The sequence below is a fragment of the Triticum aestivum genome, chromosome 7B (assembly GCF_018294505.1).
Source record: "Triticum aestivum cultivar Chinese Spring chromosome 7B, IWGSC CS RefSeq v2.1, whole genome shotgun sequence".
Lineage (NCBI taxonomy): Eukaryota > Viridiplantae > Streptophyta > Magnoliopsida > Poales > Poaceae > Triticum > Triticum aestivum.
In genome coordinates this window covers 599,834,077-599,856,713 of record NC_057813.1, presented here as the reverse complement: position 1 = coordinate 599,856,713, position 22,637 = coordinate 599,834,077, and the positions used below count along the sequence as shown (strand labels likewise).

Here is a 22,637-nt window from a genome sequence, read left to right as displayed (position 1 = left end):
GGAGACGAACACTTCCTTCATCACCTCATGAATGCAATTAAAATAACGTAAATTTTATCTGGCTGATGTTTCCTGGGAGGGCAACCCTAGCGAACGCCCCCATCATCGTCCCACAGATCTCGATGCAAGGGCAGTGCCATGTCTGATGGCTAAAGGTGCTCGTTGTCTGCAGATGCCTGGAGAACACTAGTTTTTCTAAACAAAATCTCCAAAACTGTGAATCCCACGCGCGCGCGGGGATGTTTCGTGACCTCTCGCGAGAGTGCGGGGCTTTTGGCCAATGTGCTCGAGAGAAGGTTCATGAACATTCGTGTTAAAACAGGTTTTTAAATATAACTTGGTATTTTGAAACCTTTTTCTAATTGGTCCGGAAATTTGAAATTTTTTTACCTTCTTTCAGGGCTGTTTTATTATAAGATGATGGCATTTTTATTTTAAGAATATGACCCTTTTCATTATAGGAGGGTGTAATATTTTGCAGTAAGAGCATGCCAATTTCCAGTTTTATTATTGAATGTCATTTTAATCATTATGAGGATGGAATTTCAATATTTAAGAGGATGTCATTTTTATTATAAGAGGATGCGATTTTTTATTATAAGATAAGAGGATGATATTTTTATTATAGGAGGATGGTAGTTTTATTTATAAGACCATGGTTTTTATGTAGTAATAAGATGGACATTTTTATTATTGCGAGGATGGCATTTTTATTATTGTAAGAGGATGCCATTTTTAATATTGAAACATGGCATTTTTTTACTGTCACTTTTCTTTTGCAAAGTTGTTTGGGTGATGAGTAGGGTCAGGACCCCGATCCAATGCCACACCGATCTAGCATGTAACACCTCATATCACTTTGCGGCCTCACGCACGGTATTCCCACGGGTGTCGCCTTACCAGGCCCGGGACCGTTTGCGCCTTTTGGCTCACGTATATGATAGTGTTGCTAGCATCCATATGACAAAGAACCCGGCTGACATGACTAGTCGTGAACCAAAAGTGGCGCTAACTTACAGGGACAGGCATACATGACCCAACAACGAACGTGTCGGTCAACAGCGATTGAATTCGGGTTGTAGCAGCTGGGCTAGCAGGACTCCAGAGAATCTGGGCTGTAGCAGGCTAATAGGACTCCGGTAGACAACGCGTGACATTACCCCGAAGGGACAGACACAGGAACGAAGAAGGACACATGCCGGCCAGCCTAAGTGTGGAGCAGTAGCAAGCTACCATGGCTCAGTGGAAGCACTAGGAGACATTTCCCGGTAAGTGAGGCTACCAAGGATAAACAACTAGGTTGTCAGATCCCACACATACCAAGCATTTCAATAACATACACACAATATACTCGATATGTGTAAATACAACATGGCATCATAACATTACTCTACAACTCAAGTATTTTATTCAATAGGCTCCGAGGAGCGAGATATTACAAACATGGGTCTCATAACCCAACACTCAGAGCATACAAGTCAAAGCACAAGCGGAAGCTTAACATGTCTGAGTACAGACATCTACAAATGAAAAAGGCTGAGAAGCCTGACTATCTACCAGATCCTGCCGAGGGACAAGATCGTAGCTGAGGTAACAAGCTAAACGTCAAAGTCCACGAGGAACTACTAATGAGACTGAAGTCTCTCTGCAAAAACATAAAATAGGCAAACGTGAGTACAAATGTACCCAACAAGACTTACATCAGAGCTATCTACATATGCATCATTATCAACAAAGGGATGGTGGGGTTTAACTGCAACAAGCCAGCTTTGACTCAGTGGCTATCCTGAACTACGACTGCAATGTAACTCTTTTGAGGTGGCGCACACGAGTCCACATATTCACCAACCAATACACCACTATGGATCCGTTCCTGTCTTCCTACGAGAACGCCATCCATAGCACTCACGCTTATCTTGCACATTTTAGAGTATCCACTTTCACTTGTCTATGAACTGTATAGGCAACCCAGAAGTCCTTTACCGCGGACACGGCTATTCGAACAGATAATGTTAACCCTGCAGGGGTGTACTTCTTCACACACGCTCTCGCCACTTACCACCATGTACATGTCGTGTATCTCGGCAACCTTCAGGCGGAATCCTGGCGAGGGAGTCGGACACGACCTGACTAACCACACAAGTCTCTAGTCCAGGTTTATCGCCTATTCGGGTTCCATCCGCAAGGAGATCCGGCCGGGGTGTCGCTCACGGCCCCAAACAATGTGAGAAGGGTTCCCAAGCCCACCATCCGGGTGCCACTTGGTACATCGTGCCACTGTGCCTAGTCTGTCCCAAGCCCACCTGTACCGGGTGCCACTTGGTAGACTACTAACACTACCTACAAACACCAGAAACTAGTTGCAACTCCTGGACAGAGATCAGGTTGATTAATAAGTTGAGAGAGCTTGGAGTGCCCGGAGCCCAATGTGTGGTAGTAATTGTTCATGGATCACAAACACAAAACTCAGTTCCTGAGGACGGTTTCAATGAGACAACCCACCATGTACTCCTACATGGCCTCTCACTGCTACCTTTACCAAATCGCGTTCACACACTTAGCTCGCACACAATAGGACATGTTCATCACCATTCTAATTCATCCCCGATGAATCAGACCTGACTCAACTCTAAGCAGTAGCAGGCATGACAAACAAGCATGAATGAGTAGGCACATCAGGGCTCAAACAACTCCTACTCATGCTAGTGGGTTTCATCTATTTACTGTGGCAATGACAGGTCATGCAGAGAAAAGGGGTTCAACTACCGCAATATGTAACAGTTGAATCGTTGTTGTCCTAATGCAGTAAAATAGAGCAAGAGCGAGAGAGTGGGATTGTATCGGAATGAACAAGGGGGTTTTTCTTGCCTGGCACTTCTGAAGATAGCATTGGGTCTTCATCAGTGTCAACGAACTCATCATCGGAACCACGTCTATCAAGAGGGGACAAACACCGACAAACAAGGAAAAACACAATCAATGCAATGCACAATATGATGCATGATCATGACATGGCAATATGTTGTGGTTTGAGCTAATGCAACTAGCAGCAAGTTAAATGAAGTTGGTTTGAATCCAAGATTCAAATTCAAACTTCACATGTAGTTATTTAAATGCCATTCATTTCATTTGTCCTAAACAATAGCCATAAGTTGTTCTAACATGCATGAAAACAGTACAGATGGATAGGTTGAATTTTTCTGATAATTTTGCATATACAATTTGTTTCATTTGGAGTTACGGTTGAATTTCTATGAATTTTAGAAGTTTATAACATTTTCTGAAATAAATAAACCATTTAAGATTTATTTAAATTCCAGAACAGTTACTGCGTCAGCATGACGTCACTGTGATGTCAGCGGTCAACAGGGCCGGTCCAGGTCAAACTGACCAATGGGGTCCACTGGTCAGTGACCTAGTGTTGTTTAGTGACACTGACAGGTGGGGTCCGGTCAACAGACACGTCAGCACAGTCAACTCTGACTGGTGGGTCCCGCGTTATTAAACTAATCTAAACAGAAAATAAACCCGGAGTTAATTAGGCACGGGGCCCAGCTGTCGGTGTCACAGGAGGTGTTAGTTAGTGGGTCATTAGCCACTAATGATGCCCACGTCGGCGCTAACCGCCGGTGGCTCACAGACGCGGCGGCGTCGCTCGTCCCGGCGATTCCGGCGACGAGAAGAGGCAGGGTTGGGCTCGTGCTGCTGGGCTGACTTCAGGTAAGGCCAGGTAGGCTTCGTCTCTCTCTCTTCCTAATTCTTTTCTGTTTTCTATTTATTCTGTTTTGTTTTGATTTAGTAAAATACTAACCCATGTCAATTTTTAGTGCATTTTTGCATTTTTTTATTTTTGTTGATGGCATTTTCTAAAAAGAATGTTTAGTGGGCCTTTGGGCCAACTGGTGGTCGACATGGCCCTCCCTGCTGGCGAATAGGGGAAACGTTCATTCAAGGATCGGCGAACAAATACATTTGATGGGAAGCTCCTCCAACCGACTGGACGCCGGATATTGGAGTCCTTATAAATAACAATCTTCTATATATTTTGTTGTACGAATTTAGGCAACTAACCTCTTGCCAGCGAGCAAATTTTCTATAAATTCAAATCAATCTTTAGACAGTTGGATCTGAAGTAATTAAATAATGACCTTCTATATATAGTGGATCGTATAAATTTTAACCAACCTTTTGCCAACCGAGCAAAAGTTCTTTAAATTCAAGTCACTCTACCATTGGATCTGAATCGGATTCCTATCTTTGACCCGCTTCACCATCCCCTGCCACAAAACCATTAGACACACCCCATATATGTTGTCTAACTCCTAATCTATGTATTTAATTTCCAGCATTGATATGCAATATTATGAACTGTCTTTCTTCTTGTTAAAAGATTGATCCAACAGCTTGGGCCAAAAGCTAAACTAAAAAAAAAAGGAAACTCATGCTCTCATATCTATGTCATCCAACCATCCTCCTATCTATCACCTCCGTCAACAACAACGATAACAAAAGGAGTGAACAAAAGAATACAAACAAAAGTCGACTCTAATAAGTTTCAGAAGGAAACAAAATGCCGACTCTAAAACTATTCGTCCCGCATCACGAAAAGTTGACGCAGACGCTGCCATTCTTGGCGCTTCCGCACGCCGGGCACGCCTGCGCCGCGGCCGCGCACGACGCGCACACGCAGAGGTGCCGGCACGGCAGCAGTAGCACAACGGCCGCGCCCTCGCGGCACCCCTTGCACCTTCCTGCTCCCGTCGCGTGACGCTCCTCCACTACCGGCGTGCCCACCTCCTCCTCCGCGTAGAGGGGCACCTGGTTCTCCCCCCAACAGCACGACTCGGCGTCGTCTTCCTGACCATGGCCGCTTCCACCGCCATGGACCGCCTGGACGTCGAGCGCCCGCTGCAGGTCGCCGCGGAGCACGTTGGCCGTGGCCTCGTTGGACTGCGCGACGTCTCGCCACATCTGGGCCTCCATGAAGAGGCTCCTCAGGCGCTCCTCGAGCGCCCAGTTCATGCTCCTGATCCGCTCAATCTCCTCGTCCTTGGCCTTGAGCCGCTTCGCCGCCCTGGCCTCCACGGCCGAGACGATAAGCCTCGTCTGGCTCTGCCTCTGCTCCGCCAAAGTAGCCCACATCTTCGGACGCGGATTTTGTCTAACTAGTTGCGCGCATAACTTGTATCCTTGCCGTCCATCTCCGGTGCAGTCAAATCAACCTGCCCCACTGTTGTCCCAGCCATGCAGCGTATTCCCGAGCATGTGATTGTTTTGGTGTACGTATATGGAGATGTATTGCATCGGTTGTGGGCCAGCTGTCTATAGATTCCCCAATAACTCTTTTGAGGTGTACGTCATACTTGATATGTTCCCCAATAAACATGTCCTGCACATACCTCACAATCACGTCTCCTCTGCTCACATGGTTCTGTCAAATCAAACAACGAATCATTAGGCAGAGCTGCTTGATCATATCAAAAATACATATTACTTAAGCATAAAATGCTGTCCTCACCACAAAGTCTGGCTCGAGCCAATGTCGCCAGCACCCTTCATCTTTATCCAATGCAAAAGTGTAGTCAATCTGCTGATATCTTCTAACTGCTATTGTCATCAAATCATTATCTATCACACCCCCTTCCGAAAGGTTCATCCTGATTCGCTCGGCAGAGAGCTCGATGTATTTTGGCTGAGTGCTTATAACCCAATTGCTGCAAATGTAAAAACACACGATAATGTGAGAATCGCTTGTGACAAGCACCCTAGAAAAAGATTGAAATCTATGGAAATATTGCTGGATGCCGCATAAATAGTACATACTCTTTCCTTGCAGATGCGGGCTCCTTCATAAACATCTTGAAGACCTTTGCAACATTAGCTGGTGCTCTTAGGGGAGGATCGTACCCCAGAACAAAAGGGGACCGTGCAGCCTTGCCTGGCTTAACTGTTCTTTTTCGTTGTGGCTGTGTACTGAGGCCATCTTGTGTCTGTGGAACGTTCAGGTTGATTGCTGCCTCCTCCATCTCCTCACGTACGTCCAACTCTTGTGCCGCGATCTCCCTGTTCAGGCTAACAGGTGTTGTTCCCGCCGCCTTATTCGGCTCTATCGCCCTGTGCACAGGAGTGCATATTATGTCAAGCCGTGAGCCTGCAATGCACATTTTCCCAACATCAGCATGATCCAAATACAGCATCACACAGTGTGTTAGTGTTATTCATTACATGTTCTATCACCTTGGAGTTCATTTTTCCCATATGTTGATACAGGTGTTGTGTTAGCTGATGGCACGGAGCTCGTACCTACAACTATTGACAAAGCATGTTAGGTACAGAAATATTGAAAGATGACTGGCGAAGTATGGTACATCCCATGGGACAAAATCAATTTACCTTCTGGTGTCACCGCTCTACTGAAATCATCCATCAGGTCTTTGCTCCTAAAACCTGTGAAATCTATTTTGAATCTGCTTGGACCGGCCTGGGTAGTGTGATGCTGAATGTGGAACGGTTGTTGAGTTTTAGCCACAACTGACAATTCCCTTCCCGGTGACAGGACTGGCTCAGCATTGTCTATTCCGAGGTCATATAAGGGAACCTCTGTGTTAAGCGCTGCATTAGGGCCATATACCCATTGCCTACCATCTGCTGCTTTGGCCTGGATTGGCATTTGTTCATGCACCACAGTGTCATTTGTTACTTCATTGTCTTGGTCTGCTGCCGCGACCAGTCCTTCCAGATTCTTAATCGCCGGGTCAGGATCCTCCTCTGTCTCTTCGACCCTTGCTCTTTTCGGGGAACCACCCCGTTGACTGTCATTTGACCTATGGATAGGATTACCATCATCTACATTCCGTTTATCTGTATTCACAGGACAAATGGCCGAACGTGGTGAAAATGGCGACTCTTCTCCGGACTCTTCAGGTGAGACATCATCACCTGTATCGTCAATACAAAGGTATCAATTACAAGCACAACATATGATTCATCAAGTCCTGGTCCATTTAATTTTGGTCATATTCATAGCATAACTCGTTTACCTTGGTAGTCTTGTTCCCTTGGCCTTTTGTTGTTCTGCCTTACAGTTTCTGATATTTCATCAATATCTGCGAGCATCTTAGAGGTCTCTTCTTCAATGAAAATGTCAGTCTCCCTCACAACACCATCCCACCCATCCGCGTGCTTTTTGTTTATCTTGGCCCCTTTCTTAGACGCCGCTTGCAACGCTGCTCGGCATCTAGATGAATATTGGCCCACTTTTTCCACAAGTATAGTAACAATCTGATATTACACAAAACGGAAATCAGCACTGAATGTACATCATGCAGCATTCTGAACACACTAGCACGTAGGTCAATATGTATATTGCGATAACTTTAGTACCTCCTCGATCATCGGTGCTCTTTGATATCTGCTTGACCCGGCTCCGATATCAGCAATCTTGCCAATGAAGGACATTGAAGCTCTGTTCCTGCTATAGCACACTGTGTGCGCCGGCCTCGGCTGAACAACAAATATTCACTGCAAGTTAGTCGCAAACATAATGCAAAGATAACATCTGAAAAACAACCAAAATGAGTAGGGTCAACGTTTAGGACTGTACCAGAAGTAGTCCGTATATAACAATATCTGCGTTCTTTCCTGTGCTTGTGTCCTTTTCAATAACCATGTTAATCTTTTTCTGATCATAGACCTTGCATCTTGGGAAGACGTCGTGTGGTAGGTTCTCGTCCTCAAGATCAAAATTGTCCAGATAGAACACCTGTGGCATTATTCATCTACAATATTAGTCATCACATATGCATCTTCGTATGCACAAGACTCAAACCAGCTTAGTTTACCCATACCTGAATGAAGAAAGTGCAACCAGAGATGTTTGATTTAACTTTGCCCCCAAGGAGCTCTGACTTGACCCTCCCAGCTGATAGAAGCACTTCCTCCCGGACATACTTACCCCAGTTGTACATGTGTATGAGATCAGGGGTGTGCAGACCTCCCCAGTATTCCGTCAGGAAGTAGTTGTGCTTCAACGGTGGCGCGAGAACATATGTAACTGCACATACAACATAGGGAACCTTGAAAGCATCAGATTCTGCCTTGGTCATTGCACACAACGGTTTGCACTCTCGGAACGCTGTGTGCTCGTCATCCTTGCGCAGAACACACCTGCAAAATATGGCTTTGCCCATTTTGTTCTAACTTCATATATTTGAGTGAGCCATGGGTGGTCTGCAAGTTGATATTTCTCAATCAAGCTGGCCCATGCGGTTTCAAACTCATCTACTGTGACCATATACTCGAGAAGTTTGTGAAACTCGTCTCTGAAATCACTGTTTTTTGAATAAACAGAACCTAGATGTTCCCTTGCTTTTTGCAATACATGCCATTTGCACCATCTGTGAGTTGTATCAGGCCACTGGGAACATATAGCCCTCTCCATTGCACGGGCTTGGTCTGCGATAAATGAAGAAATGACATTCATGGTGAGGGCGATGCAAAGAGAAATAGTAATCCAAGGAATTAATGTTACATTTTGTTGGTGCTTTTAAATTACCCGTGAGTATTGTTTTTGGAGCCTTCCCTCCCATCAAAGATGCAAATTCCTTGAACACCCACCCAAAAGTCTCAGTTGTTTCATCGCGTAGCAACACTCCTCCAAGGATGATGCTCTGAAAGTGATTGTTGACACCAACAAAAAGACCAAACGGCATGTCGTACTGGTTCGTACGATATGTTGTGTCGAATGTTATTGCATCTCCAAAGAATTTGTACTGGTGTCGGCTCTTACCGTCTGTCCACATCAATGCCCTGATCTTGCTGCCTTCATCAACAAGCACACTGTCGACAAAGTTTGGATCCTTCTCTTTCAATTCAGAGAAGAGTTGTATCGTCTTTCTGATGTCATCATCGCCCTGCTGCTGATTCATCCTCTTGCAGAGATAACGCAGAGATCTCTTGTTAAAGGGCAAGTTTTCCATATCCCCAAAAAAGCTTGCAATCACACCGAAAGTCTTGCTTAATGATATATTGTTGTTCCTAAGGTGCATGACAATGTCTTTGGCATGGGCATCAATGTGCCTATGAGATGGCCAGTGCAACTTCTCTCCACATGTTTGTGACATACTGTGATTATGCTCATGCTTCACATCATGGATGAACCAACCATGGTCTGACGTGCGATGCAACCTCATAAGCGCAAGACATTGGCAGCATACTGAATGTGAATTTTCCCTGCGTGGTTTCCCCTGATAAAATGGTGGTAAACAAAAGCAATGAGACATAAATATGGACTTTTCAGCCAAAAAATCAAAAAATTGGATATATATCATACTGAATGCAATTGCAAATGTTAGCCGGCTGGATGATATAACTCACCGCGCATCCGCAAACTATGTCCTGGACCGTCTTGCACTTTTCAACGTTTCTTCTGCATTGCCCATACTTGATGCCAAAACCAATCTCCCACGAGTATAGGTTGTAGAAGTCGTAAGCTTCGGCCAAAGAATCAAATTCCTGGCCGATCTCTGGCTTGACGACGAACTCTGACTTCTTATCAGCGTAATTTCTCATGGCCTTTTTCAAAGCACTTTTCCTTCCCGATAATGTGGCACGGCTGTCAGGAATTTTGCCAAGTCGGACCCTAAGTAAATCAGAGATGTAAGCCGCAGAAGCAAATGTAAACAAAATAGCGCAAGTATGATCAGAATATGCACATTCCAATGACTTGGATCATAAGTGTCTGATTTAAATTGTGGAAAACACAATGATGAATTCAGACAACTCGGAGATGACGGCCTCATGTGTACATGATAAGTATCAGTTGTTGAATCCAAGCATTCTGAAATATTTAACCGTGTATTATGATAAGTTTCGTCCTTCTTAAAAAGAACGTCCTGCTGTACATGCCCGTGCCCACCCCAATTTATTAAAAAAAGGACAGCAGAAAACTGTCACTATAATTTACTGTGACCACATACCCAGATTCATGATTCTTTGACACATGGATGGGAAATTTGGGCAAGTGTACTGTTACTGTCATCCCACTAAACGTGCTACAACTAAAAACAGATTTGACAGCAAACAACTGAACACGCTACATCGAATCTTAAGGTATTCAGTCCTGACTTACAATCTTGCCTACTTCTCCTCTTCAGCTAAATTTAACATTCATCAATGCCAAAACTAAAAACTAGAAACTGAATATAGACCCGTGCTAGTACCTTTGAGTCCACGGAACTGGAATGGGATGCGATTCGGGCTGGGTCTCTTCTGCGTCGTCAATATCTGGGACGTTGGAGAAATATGGCATAGCCTCCTGATCTTCAAGAGTTCCTGAATCTGTGGCATCAGATTTCTCTCCATCTTGGCTTGAAGAAGGAGAATGATTCTGGAAATTAGGATGGATGCGCTCTTCGCCCTCCTCCTCCTCGTCCTCGACCTCCTCCTCCTCCTCCTCCTCCTCCTCCTCTAGCAATCCCAGATCTGGGACGCCCTCTGTTGCGGCCGGCTGGGAACAAAATCTGCCGCAGGCAATGGCAAGATGAGGATTGCTGCCCTTTGGAGAAAATGCGCCGACGAAAAAGAGGATCCACAAGACGAGGAGATACCTGAAGAGGAGATCCGTGAATGACTCTGCACCGCGATTCATCGTTGAATCGTGAAGCAACCTAGGGATCCAGGCGCGTGGACGGGGAGGCCGTGGTTCGTCCGCTCGATGCAGCTGCGTCTGTCTGCTTCGATTCGAATTTTGAATCGCGGATGGGGATGGTCGGGGGTGGGGGCTGGTCACGGGGTAGTGGACGGGGGGTAGGCGAGTACATGCTACACGTAGTGCGTAGGTAGGATGGCAGATACGATAGGACGTGTATTCTCTCCGTATGCGCTGAGAAAAGAGGAAATAGGCACAATCTAGTGGGTCCGTGTGGGGCCTGGGGCGCTGATCCACACGACGAGCGGACGGCGTCGATACGAGTTGTGCGTCTAACTAGTTAGGAATAGCCATATTTGACATCTTTCTCGCCTGCATCATCGACCACTGTTAAAGCCTGAAACGCAAAGTATCGATCGGTGGCGGCGATATGATCATGGGACTTACATGTTTGAGCAGGATGCTGTCGACGTCGGTGATCTGCTGTTGCGCGCGGGCCGCAAGAACGTCGGCCGCGCCAAGCATCGACGACTGCTCGTCGCGCCTCCGAATACTGCTCCGCGGCCGCCGTCGTCGCGGGCGGCGGCGGCAGCGGCAGCGGCAGCGTGAAGAGGTCCGCGTACGGTCGGTTCCCGCGCTGGCACGGCACCACAGCGCCATAACAAGGCCCACTGGCTGGCATAGCAGCGGCGGAGCCGAGCTGGTGGTGGCCGCCGCCGCCGCCGGTGGTGAGTAACATGTGGCGCAGGCGTTGCAGTTCCAGGGAAGCCATGGTGATTGATCGGGCGCGCGGGTCGTCCGCTAGCTCCCTATATATACAGCCAAGGCGATGCGTCACCGGCCGGAGTTAGTCAGATGTGGGAGGTGAGGTCAGCGATCGGCGAGGGGACGGGCGGGCAGGGTGGCAAAGAAACGAGGTCCGTAGATGGCAGGCTGCCAAGTATTTATGGTGCGTGACCGGGTTTTGGTTGGCATCCCGAGTGAGAAAGCAACTGACGATGAGATTGACCGGCCCCCAATAGTTAATCCTTCTCGTTTTCAGGAGGGATTTTCCTTTTATTTATGGCTTCTGTTTCAATCTCTCCCTAAATTTGGAGTGGAAACCACGAATTCGCCGTGTTATATTACCTTTCTGCACCGAAATTGCTGGCTTCCGTTCCCGACGATTCCATCGATCGGTTGACTAATTTGCAGAACACAAGCCTTGGCATATACTGTATCGTTTAAGTTACTGTGGTACAGTATATGTTGTGGCGCCAAATCAGCACGCATCTTGAGGGTTAATTTGATCAATCGCTGCACGAATCTTAGGGTGTAAGGAAACTAATGTCAATCAAAACAAATTACGCGCTCTGGTTAGTGGAGGTCTCTGGACTTGGTAAAGATCAGGAATCAAAAGCCGTGGTTAGTGGAGGGTAATTCGGGAAAGAAACAAACTGCATGCGTTTGGCGCGTTACGTACGAGTAGTACGTTCATGCACTCCATCTGCATGCACTATGCTCAGAATCAACTTACGTACTTTAATGTGCTACCAGATATTAGGCTTTTTTTGGCTGTCTAGCTGTATATATATTGGAAAATAATAAGGGAGTAAGTTAAAACGTGGAGGCAGAGGTAGAGATAAAGGCTCAAAATAAGGGAATGAATGAGCTAGTAATTGATTTGGCGAGAACAGATCGACCATTCATTCATTCTTGCCTGTACTTTCGTGCAAATCCGGCCGATCGATCCGTACGCTTAATTTGGGCAAAAGCTATCGCCAGCTTAAGATTTAATTTGATTCCAAAAAAAAATCTCAAAAATCACAATACTTTTTTTTACCCGATGGGGTCAAATTTTATACTTTTGGCCAGGCGGCGATGTGCTGGCCTGAAGTAGAGAAATAAAGACATCAATGAAGAGGATCAACTACTTCAGGGAGAGCAGCCAAGACCGAGAAGAACCGTTAGAATTTCGTTCCCCTTTACTCCACCTCTTAAAATCTCAGGACGAGATTTCTTGTAGTAGAGGAGAATTGTGACGTCCGGATAATTATGCTACAGTAATTCCCTGCTAATGGTTCCACATCACCACGATTACGGTTGTTAAACTCACGTTGATTCAAAACCGGTCCAAATTCAAAATCAAAGTCGCGGCAAACAATAAAAGTTTTCAAACAGTAAAACAAAATGTTGTTAATGTCCCATAAAATCCCTAAGTAATTATCATGTTGAAACCAACCTCATTTGAATTACCAAATTTCCCCTGGTAATTAAGAGAACACCCTTTATTGCATTGCAGGATATGTCTAGATGCTAAGACACGTCATCATTTACTTGGTAGGATATTACTCACTTTTTTTACAACTATTGTTCTTCACAAAATTAATATGGGTTGCCATAAACATATCCAAAATAGTGGTTGGCGTCAAGCATGTCCCGGACCTGCAGGGTTAAACCATAGTACTGGATGGACATGATAATATTCATCTGCGAAACTAATTGAAAACTATGATATGCGTCAATGAGGCTTCTGATTGTGGTATTCATCTATAGCAATCATACAACTCTACGATTTGACCAATCAATATTTCGTAATTTACTTTGCTCACATACAAATAATACAAAACACCACCAATAATGGTAAAAGGGTAGTGAAAGTGAGAAATACTTGGAAGTTGCAGCACTGCACCAAAGTATATGGCTTCTGGTTTTCAATATTGATCATTCATATGGGTATTTAGAATCAAAATAGAAAGAACATATTTGAAATAAACGCATGAATTGCACAGACTACCGATAGGAAAGGGAATGAATCATGTTTATAGCAGCCTCTAAGAGGAAGAGACATAAATGGGAGGATCATGAGATAATAGTACAAGTGATTGATCTCAATTTTCATTTGAATGTAACATTACTAATGGATTAATAAGGCCTGATCAGTTGCGTACATAAGCGATCCGGTGACAGTTAACCAAATTATCTTCATAGGAAAACCTAGTTATCATCTTGTCTTATTGTTTTAGTGCCAATTAAATTCAGTTAGAGACCGTGCTCCTTAGGTTTGGAACCATATCCTAATTCATACTCCCTCCGTTCTAAAATATAGTACATACTTTGTTTTGGAAAGTCAAACGCGCCAATGTTTGACCAAGTGTCTTAAAAAAATCAACATCCACATGCATTGTTGTAGTTTACTTATTTAGTACTTCAGATATTGATAGTTTATTCTAGAAACATGGTCAAATGGACATTTTTGACTGAAAAAAACTAATATGCACTGTATTGTGGAACAGAGGCAGCATAAACCATGCCATATATAAACTGCATGAGGTTGTTAATCCACAAGCACGAAGATGGTACTTAAGAAGTGAAGCATGGGGCTTTCAAATTGAAACCTTACACAGTGAGATAAAATCCCGGTATAGTCCCCTACTTGTTTAGCACCGAAGCAATCGAAAATGAATTTGAATCATGATGCCAAACAAAGGATGACAGTGGGAGAGGAAGAAGATATCGGGAGTTGTACTGCAGACCTTGTGGGCCATGGCGTGTTGATGAAGGCGACCAAGTTCCGAAGACGATAGTCGTCTCTAGGCTCCGAGCATCATCGTCGTTGGACATTAATTACCGCACAAAAGAAGGGGAGAAATATGGAGCAATGGGCAGGGTGTGCGGTGTGGTGGTGGACATGCAAAGCCCGTGCAGCCTTGTGGTGCGGAGGAGGCGGTGTGGACGGGCGCCCGTGCAACCGTGTGGTGCGAAGGAGGCGGCGATGGACTCGCGGCGCCCGTGCAACCATATGATGCGGAGGAGCAGGTGATGGGTCGGGTACGTGTGCAACCATGTGGTGCGGAGGAGGCGATGATGGCTCGTGCGTACCACCATGAGGGAAGGGGGGAAAGATGGAGAGATGGGCGGGGGCATGCGGCGTGGTGGTGGACTGACAATGACCATACAACCCTGTGACACAGGGGAGGCGGTGCTGGGCCAAGCTGGCGGTGATCATGCCACTGTTTGATGGTACATCACTTTTATAGGTGTGGATATGTTTGGCCGCAACATTAATTTTCCTCGTACCTGATGTACATGAGCGACATGTAACCTTTTTTTTCTCGCAAAAAAGTAGTCGCTCTGATCTAAAATAAATGTTGTGGTCTTAATTCATGGAGTAAGTGACACATAACACATTAAGTGTTGACACAAGTAGTTAGATGGTTGACCCAAATAGTAAACAATACCAAATGTTGGATGGTTAGGAGGACATTGGTATTCCTTGCCACCGGAGTTCAAGTCCCATGTCTCAAACTTGACATTAGTGCTCACATTTTCTAGATTTATTACAGGCCTTTCGCTGATGTACGTTTAGTGGGAGGAGACGTTCTCATGAACTAGCGTTTGTGGAGACTTCATCAATCTTAAGATGATTTGCCGACTCAGTCTCTCAGACATACTCATAGGGGTAAGATCTTCGTATGTGCATTCATAGAGATGAGTGTATGCTTGTAACCTTTTTTTTCTCGCAAAAAAGTAGTCGCTCTGATCTAAAATAAATGTTGTGGTTTTAATTCATGGAGTAAGTGACACATAACACATTAAGTGTTGGACACAAGTAGTTAGATGGTTGACCCAAATAGTAAACAATACCAAATGTTGGATGGTTAGGAGGACATTGGTATCCCTTGCCACCGGAGTTGAAGTCCCAAGTCTCAAACTTGACATTAGTGCTCGCATTTTCCAGATTTATTACAGGCCTTTCGCTGATGTATGTTTAGTGGGAGGAGACGTTCCCATGAACTAGCGTTTGTGGAGACTTCATCAATCTTAAGATGATGTGCCGACTCAGTCTCTCAGACATACTCATAGGGGTAAGATCTTCGTATGTGCATTCATAGAGATGAGTGTATGCTTGTAACCTTTTTTTTTCTCACAAAAAAGTAGTCGCTCTGATCTAAAATAAATGTTGTGGTTTTAATTCATGGAGTAAGTGACACATAAAACATTAAGTGTTGGACACAAGTAGTTAGATGGTTGACCCAAATAGTAAACAATACCAAATGTTGGATGGTTAGGAGGACATTGGTATCCTTAGCTGAGCTGGCCTCCATAACCTGAAGGGAGAAACAGAGCCGAGTAGTTCCCGGCCACGATGCCGTAGATCTGCAATTCTGTGGTCTTCATCCTCATGCACAACACAGGGATGTACGTCCTCCGGATACATTCGTTTGAGCGACCGTGCATGGTGAAATATCACCACCACCCTAGCATTCTAGTCAAGTGATAGGAGTTTGCACAGGATCTTGACCGAAATCAGCAAATACTACTACTAGTAGTATATAGTACTAAGAAAGATGTCTAAGTTTGCAAATTGTAACGCACTGAGATGAGAGCGCATGCTATGCTTTGGCTCGCTTAACTCGAAGCAAGCAGCATCCTCGAGTGATCCACTCAACTAGAGGTATACTATACCATTTTCGCGAGTGGGTAGTTCCGCGGTGGCTTCCCCGTCCATGGTCCATCCAAATCGCATGACATGGCAGTCGAGTGATAAGTTTAGGTATGTGCTTGCAGACAGTCGAGCATGCAATCAGCAGCAGCACAGGATAGCGTCTCCAGCCTTACGATCGAGATTGTTGCCTTGTTGCTTCCTCCAACCTCATGCGGAGGATAGCGTGTCCCCACTCCCCACTAGCCTGTACTGCTGTAGGCCACACACGGCCGGCACGGCGTTGCCGTCCGCACGCCCGGCCACCCACGCTGTTGGTGCGTGTGCATCATCTCGTCTCATTGTGTCAATTCCCAACCGGCTGCGTCACCTCGGACCAGATCAGATAAAGGCGTGGTGTCCCGAGGAGGTCTGCTTGGCTTTGGATGGATGCTGACCTCTAGGTCTAGGAGTGGGGCTGGTGCGGTGCGGTGCACCGGCCGTGCTCCGGGGCGGCAACCTCCCATATCGCAGACTACAAAAAGGAGGTCTGCTATGTGCCTCTGTGTCGCTATGGTGCACTGCTGCCGAAAGGAGAGGCAGTTGGTTCATGCCTCGATGCCGCTACCGTTAGCGTCACACTCGGATCACGACACCTGTTGACGAGGACATATACCTAGGACAGGGTCCCAAGCCTGACCTACATACCCTACCCAAAGGTATTGCATACTGGAATCCAAGACCTACAAAGTTAGAGAAGGGACACCGACAGAAATGACCGCTGCGTGCAAGTCACTTGACACAAGATCCACTCGGTTACTTCTCCACCACTCGACTGTCTCCATTCACTCAGAGTACCAGACACCACTCGAAGGCAGAAGACCTAGAGTTACCCTGGGATAGCAACAGTCAGGCAATCAGTTCGCCATCATAAAGAGCACCAATTACAGCCGTTACTCAGGGTCGACGGCACGAGCGGTCTTTAGGACCGGCTCGTGGCCCGCTCGGTCCGGCCAGGCTCGGTCCTGGCCCGGCGTGAAATCCAGCCGGTCCGGGCCCTGCAAACGGGACCGAAAATCCCTCGGTCCGGTCCGGTTAAAGCTCGATCCGACCGAGCGTACCGGCGAATACTAGCTGTGGCATGGCGAGAGCATGGCAGGGGCATGTCGGGACGAGGCGGGGGCGTGGCGGGGGCGTGTCGACATCGTGGCAGGCGCGTGGCGAGCACGTGGCCGGAGCTGCGTGGTGGGTGTCGTGGTTCTAAGCCTGACAGTAGAGTGGGGGTAGGTATGGAGAGGCAAGGTCCTAGCTATGGAGAGGTTGTAAACACAAAGGATGTACGAGTTCAGGCCCTTCTCGGAGGAAGTAATAGCCCTACGTCTCGGAGCCCGGAGGCGGTCGAGTGGATTATGAGTATATGAGCTACAAGGTGCCGAACCCTTCTGCCTGTGGAGGGGGGTGGCTTATATAGAGTGCGCCAGGACCCCAGCCAGCCCACGTAGGAGAGGGTTTAAGGTGAGTTAAGTCTGGGGCGTTACTGGTAACGCCCCACATAAAATGCCTTTACTATCATAAAGTCTACTTGATTACAGGCCGTTGCAGTGCAGAGTGCCTCTTGACCTCCTGGTGGTCGAGTGAGTCTTCGTGGTCGAGTCCTTCAGGCCAGTCGAGTGAGTCCTAGTTGGTCGACTGGAAGGCGACCTCTTCTAAGGATGTCCTGGGGTAAGTTACTTGGATCAGGTCCATGACCCTACCCTAGGTACATAACCCCATCATTAGCCCCCGAATGGATTGAGGCTTCGAGTGAAGAAGGAGTTGATGTCGTTTCCGATTAACCTTTGCGCTCTGGTTGTGCGCTGTTCTGGATCAAAGAATCTCTTCGTCGACAGGGAGCGACTTGCCTTCAGTCGACTCGATCCATTCTATTTTTGCGTCGAGTGATCTTTCAGGCTTCGACGATCTCCGAGCGACGGATCGCCGGAAACACCGCGTCTGACAGACTGATTTGCTGTTCGCGGATTCCGCGGGATGCGAAATTTGGGGACGCGCGCGAAGCGGGGCGGACCGCGGCGTTCGGATGGGACGGGGCATAGACGCCTCGATCTCCGCGCCGCCTTTTTCGCCACGTATCCCGTCAGCATAACTGCTCCCAGATATGATTAGATGGACGGGCCCACCCGTCATCCACTCGGAAGGGACCTTATAAATGTGCCCGGCGAGGATTTCTGTGCTGCGCCTCAGCATTGTCTCCCTCTCTCTGCTTCCTTCTTCCCCGCCCAGCGTGCTCGCTCTCGCCCCCGCACCACTTCCCTTCGCGCATCTCGCCGGCGACCATGGCCAAGGAGAAGACGGCGGCGCTGGAGCGTGCAAAGAAGGCGTCAGCGTCGGAGAAGGCGAAGGGGAGATCCACCAGCCGCGGAGGGTCCTCGTCCAGATCCCGCCTGCCGAAAGGCTGGGTCCAAGGAGACTGGATCCAGTCGACCATCACAGAGAATGACCTCCTCGACATGGCCAACGAGGGCTTGATCCCTCACGGAGCTGCGAGGCTTCCGGGGAAGGAGTGGCAGCCTCAGCCAGAAGAGGGTGAGTGTGTGCTTTCGGCCACCTATGTTGATCGTGGGTTTTCCTTGCCGCCGAGTGTTTTCTTTCGTGGCTTCTTGAATTTCTTCGGAGCGCAGCTCCACCACTTTACCCCAAACTCCATTGCCTATCTTGCTGCGTTCGTGTCCATGTGTGAGGGTTTCTTGGGCTGTCGACCGCACTGGGGTTTGTTCAAACATATATTCACGTGTCGCTCTTAGACCGTGAAGAAGGCGAGCCCAGGTGATGAGAGAACCCGAGTCGTCCAAATGTGTGGGGGTCTGGGGATCCAGGTGAGGAATAAGAGCACCTTCCCGCCCATGACCTTTCCCGAGTCGGTCAGAGGCTGGCAGTCGACCTGGTTCTACTGCCGAGACCAGTCGACGCCGGGGCAGTCGAGTGGACTCCCACAGTTTACCATGGACCGAGTGAACAAGCCCTCCTCTCTGAAGTTGATTCCGGAGGAGAAAGCTGATGTGAAGATGTTGATGGAGCGCGTGGTGCAGTTGGTTCGGGAGGGAGTGACGGGCATGGACCTCTTGGAGGTCTTCCTCAGGCGTCGCATCCAGCCTCTTCAGTTCCGGAGCCACTGCATGTGGTTGTACTGTGGGACCGAAGATGAGACTCGAGTCCATCCAGAAGTAGTCGACGATGTCACTCTGGAAAGTTGGATGGTAGCCGTTACCGGAAACAAAGACAACCCACGCGGAGCCAGAAGAATTCCTCCACTCGACCACAACAGCGATCCAAACAAGGTACATCTGCTCTGCCCTCCACTGCGTTCTTGTCGCACTCATTCTTGTTTATCCTGCCGACTGGTCGACTGATCCTTGTCTTGATATCTGCTAGGCTCTCACCGAGCTGTACTCGATGCCCAATGGGGCACAAACTCTGACTGAGGAGGGTGAGGCGAGCGGGGGTGAGAGCCAGGAAGAGGAGGAGTGGGACTCGGACGTTGCAGGGGATGACGACGACGATGATGATGACGACGGCGATGACGATGACGCCGAAGACGAGGAGGAAGAGGAGGAGGTCGTGCCACCGCGCTCGGAAAGGCGGTCGAAGCCGTCCACGACCCTTCGACTGAACGTGGCAAGGGGGTTGCGACACAGTCGACCAAACGCCCTAGGACCACCTCTCCAGCGCCGACTGAAAAGGCGCCGAAGCAGCCTAGGGGGGCTCCGCCAAAGCCGACCAAGCTCCTGCCGAAGATGAAGGTGTCCATCCCCACCATATCAGGGTAATTGTACTGCTTGAGTCTTCTTATCCTGTGTGAACTTTGTCTCTGGTCGACGCTGAAGCTAGTCGACTGATCCTTTGGAGTTGCAGTGCTGCTACTTCTGAAACCTCAGCTCGGGCTGATGACCACGAGATGGAGGACGCAGCAACTTCGAACCCAGGTACTGTATTCTTAACGTCATTTTTAGTCGACTGATTTCGCGATCTCTGATCCTGAGTCTTCTTCGTAGCTCCACCCAATACTGTTATCAATCTCCCTGATGACGATGAGGATGAAGAACCACTGGCACGCAGGAGGAGCAGGAAAGCGTCCGCCAGTAAGGTGCCCCAGGATGTGACGGCGCCTGAGATTCTGATTGCGGAGGAAGAGAACACCACTCGACACACGGTGTCCTTTGCAGATCCATTGACGAGTGCTCAGCAGCCCTCCCTCTTCACGACGCACCATGTCCCGGAAGACCAAGCCAGCGCGGCGAAGGAGGCAATACACCAGGCGGGAATCATGATGGAGCAATTGAAGACCATCCGGGATGCGAGCCAGGCAGCTTATGATGCCAGCTCTGCCCTCCAAAGCAATGTCCAGGTCAGTCGACCACCGTTTGTTCTGTTGGATATGCTACCGAAAACTTTTCCTTTCCGGAATTTATAGTAGTCACCCACTGGGTGTGTTGATTAAACTCCGTGTTAGCGGGGGCACGCTGAGTGCACCCGCTGGGTGTAGTCCCCAAGGCTAAGGTCGACTGCTGGCAGTCGGCCTTAGGCTTTATGATGTCAATCTTTCTGTCAGTCGACTATGTCGACTGGGTTTCACAAACCGGTGGGGGCACGCTGAGTGCACCCACTGGGTGTAGTCCCCAAGGCTAAGGTCGACTGCTGGCAGTCGGCCTTAGGCTTTATGATGTCAATCTGTCTGTCAGTCCACAATGTCGACTGGATTTCACAAACCGGTGGGGGCACGCTGAGTGCACCCACTAGGTGTAGTCCCCGAGACTGTGGTCGACTGCTTGCAGTTGATCACAGTCTTAGAGAATGCATCTCGCACTTTTTTTTTGAGGTCGACTGGTCAACTTTGTCTTCAACAAGATTAGTGGGGGCACGCTGAGTGCACCCACTGGGTGTAGTCCCCGAGACTACGGTCGAATGCTTGTATTCGGCTGTAGTCTTAGAAACGTGTGTTTTTCCCATTTTCACTCGGAAGTGAATTATATTTGACATTTAGTCGATTGGTTCTTCGCAGAACTCTTGTGATCTTGTGGCTCGCTATTCAGAGCTGGAACACAAGCATACTCAAGTCGAGCTGAGCTTGAAGCTGGTTCAGGAGAAGCTGACAAAGGCAAAGGAGGAGACCGAAGGTATGTTTGGTGAGACCCTGACGACTGCTTTTCCCCTTGCTTGTTTCAAAATCTGATCTTGCTGTAACTTGCAGGTAAGGTAAGGGAGGCCCAGCAGAAGAAAGACCTTGAGCTAGCTGAGAAAATCAAGCTTGCTGACGAGAAGTTAGCTTCAGTCACCAAGCTTGAACAAGACAATACCAATCTGAAAGATGCTCTTGGGATTGCCAACAAGGAGATCAGTCGACTGAAAACTGATAAAGCTGCCCTGACCGACCAAGTCAGCAAATTGACTGGGAAGAAAACTGATCTGGAGGCCTTCCTGAGTGGACTTGCCAAGAAGCTGTTTCTTATGCTTGAAGGTAAACCTCTATGCTTGGCAGACGTTTCCAATCGTGATTTATCCATTCGACCATCCCCTTGACTTAGTGATCACCCTTGCAGAATTTTGTCAAAACTTTGAAGAAGAAACTAGCCGGCTGGAGCCAAACCTCGACCCCGTCAATTCTCCGGTGAACGACGAAGTTGCCATGGAAGTTTTCCGACTGGAGTCCCGTGTTGCAGCTGTCGTGGACTATCTTGCAAAGCTGAAGGCCGCCACATCGCGCATCGACTCGATGCTCTGGCCTGAGGAGACACTTCAGAATGACCTTGAGTCGCTGATGGCCCGCTTGAACGTGATCCCTGGTCGAGTGCAGGAGTGGAAGAAGTCCTCGGCTCGGTGTGGTGCAGATGTCGCTCTGTGTCTGGCCCGAGTGCACTGCAAAGATGCGCGAGAGGAGAAGCTGGCGGCCCTTCGGGTGGCCAATACCAAGAAGCACGACTTCAGGTCCTTTATGGAAACTTTCCTTGCAGCTGCCACTCGGATCGCCGACGGAATTGACCTTGATGAATTTGTTGCACCTTCCAGCCCTCCACAGGAGGGGTAAAAAACTTCTTCTGGCTCGACGCTTTAAATTTGCCTCGGTATGCCGAGTGGAATTGTAACCGACAAACCTTAACGGGCTTGACGCCTGAGCACTTTCGGTTCCTTTAGATGTCGATTCAAACTTGAATTTGGTGCTTGAATACGATTGCCTTCGGCTCGAAATGTCTTTTGCAGGTTCAAAGCAAGGCGCCTTTACTGCAATCGACTTATTCTTTAGTCCACTTAGGCGAGCACTGGGCTGCGGCTAAGCCCCCCGAGTGAGAGGTCTGGCTTACCACTCGGTAGGATTTTTATAACTTAGGCGAGCACAGGGCTGCAGCTAAGCCTCCGAGTGAGAGGGTCGCTCTTCACTCGGTAGGATTTTTATAACTTAGGCAAGTGCTTGGACTGCAGCTAAGCCCCCGAGTGAGAGGGTTGCTCCTCACTCGGTAGGATTTTGATAAACTTAGGCGAGCACAGGGCTGCAGCTAAGCCCCCGAGCGAGAGGGTTGCTCCTCACTCGGTAGG

General features: G+C 48.0%; 1 protein-coding gene and 1 pseudogene across 1 annotated transcript; both read right to left on the bottom strand.

The window, feature by feature from the left end:
• Window positions 1-4,317: 4,317 nt before the first annotated feature.
• LOC123156460 (probable BOI-related E3 ubiquitin-protein ligase 3) lies at window positions 4,318-11,752 on the bottom strand (annotated as a pseudogene).
• Window positions 5,134-9,570, bottom strand: LOC123160275 (uncharacterized). Its single transcript, XM_044578075.1, has 12 exons — window positions 9,376-9,570; window positions 8,555-8,930; window positions 8,394-8,454; window positions 7,848-8,166; window positions 7,604-7,762; window positions 7,384-7,503; window positions 7,041-7,281; window positions 6,394-6,939; window positions 6,238-6,303; window positions 5,824-6,151; window positions 5,519-5,714; window positions 5,134-5,431 (listed from the first exon to the last, which is right to left on the bottom strand). The coding sequence occupies exons 1-12, from the start codon at window positions 9,568-9,570 to the stop codon at window positions 5,213-5,215; spliced, it is 2,826 nt and encodes a 941-aa protein (XP_044434010.1). The 3' UTR covers window positions 5,134-5,212.
• Window positions 11,753-22,637: the final 10,885 nt, after the last annotated feature.

Coding starts and splice junctions, on each gene's coding strand:
- LOC123160275 (XM_044578075.1), bottom strand. CDS start 9,570: ATGAGAAATTACGCTGATAAGAAGTCAGAGTTCGTCGTCAAGCCAGAG. Junction 7,763..7,847: donor GTTGCACTTTCTTCATTCAG/GTATGGGTAAAC, acceptor ATAATGCCACAG/GTGTTCTATCTGGACAATTT. Junction 6,304..6,393: donor TAGAGCGGTGACACCAGAAG/GTAAATTGATTT, acceptor CAATAGTTGTAG/GTACGAGCTCCGTGCCATCA.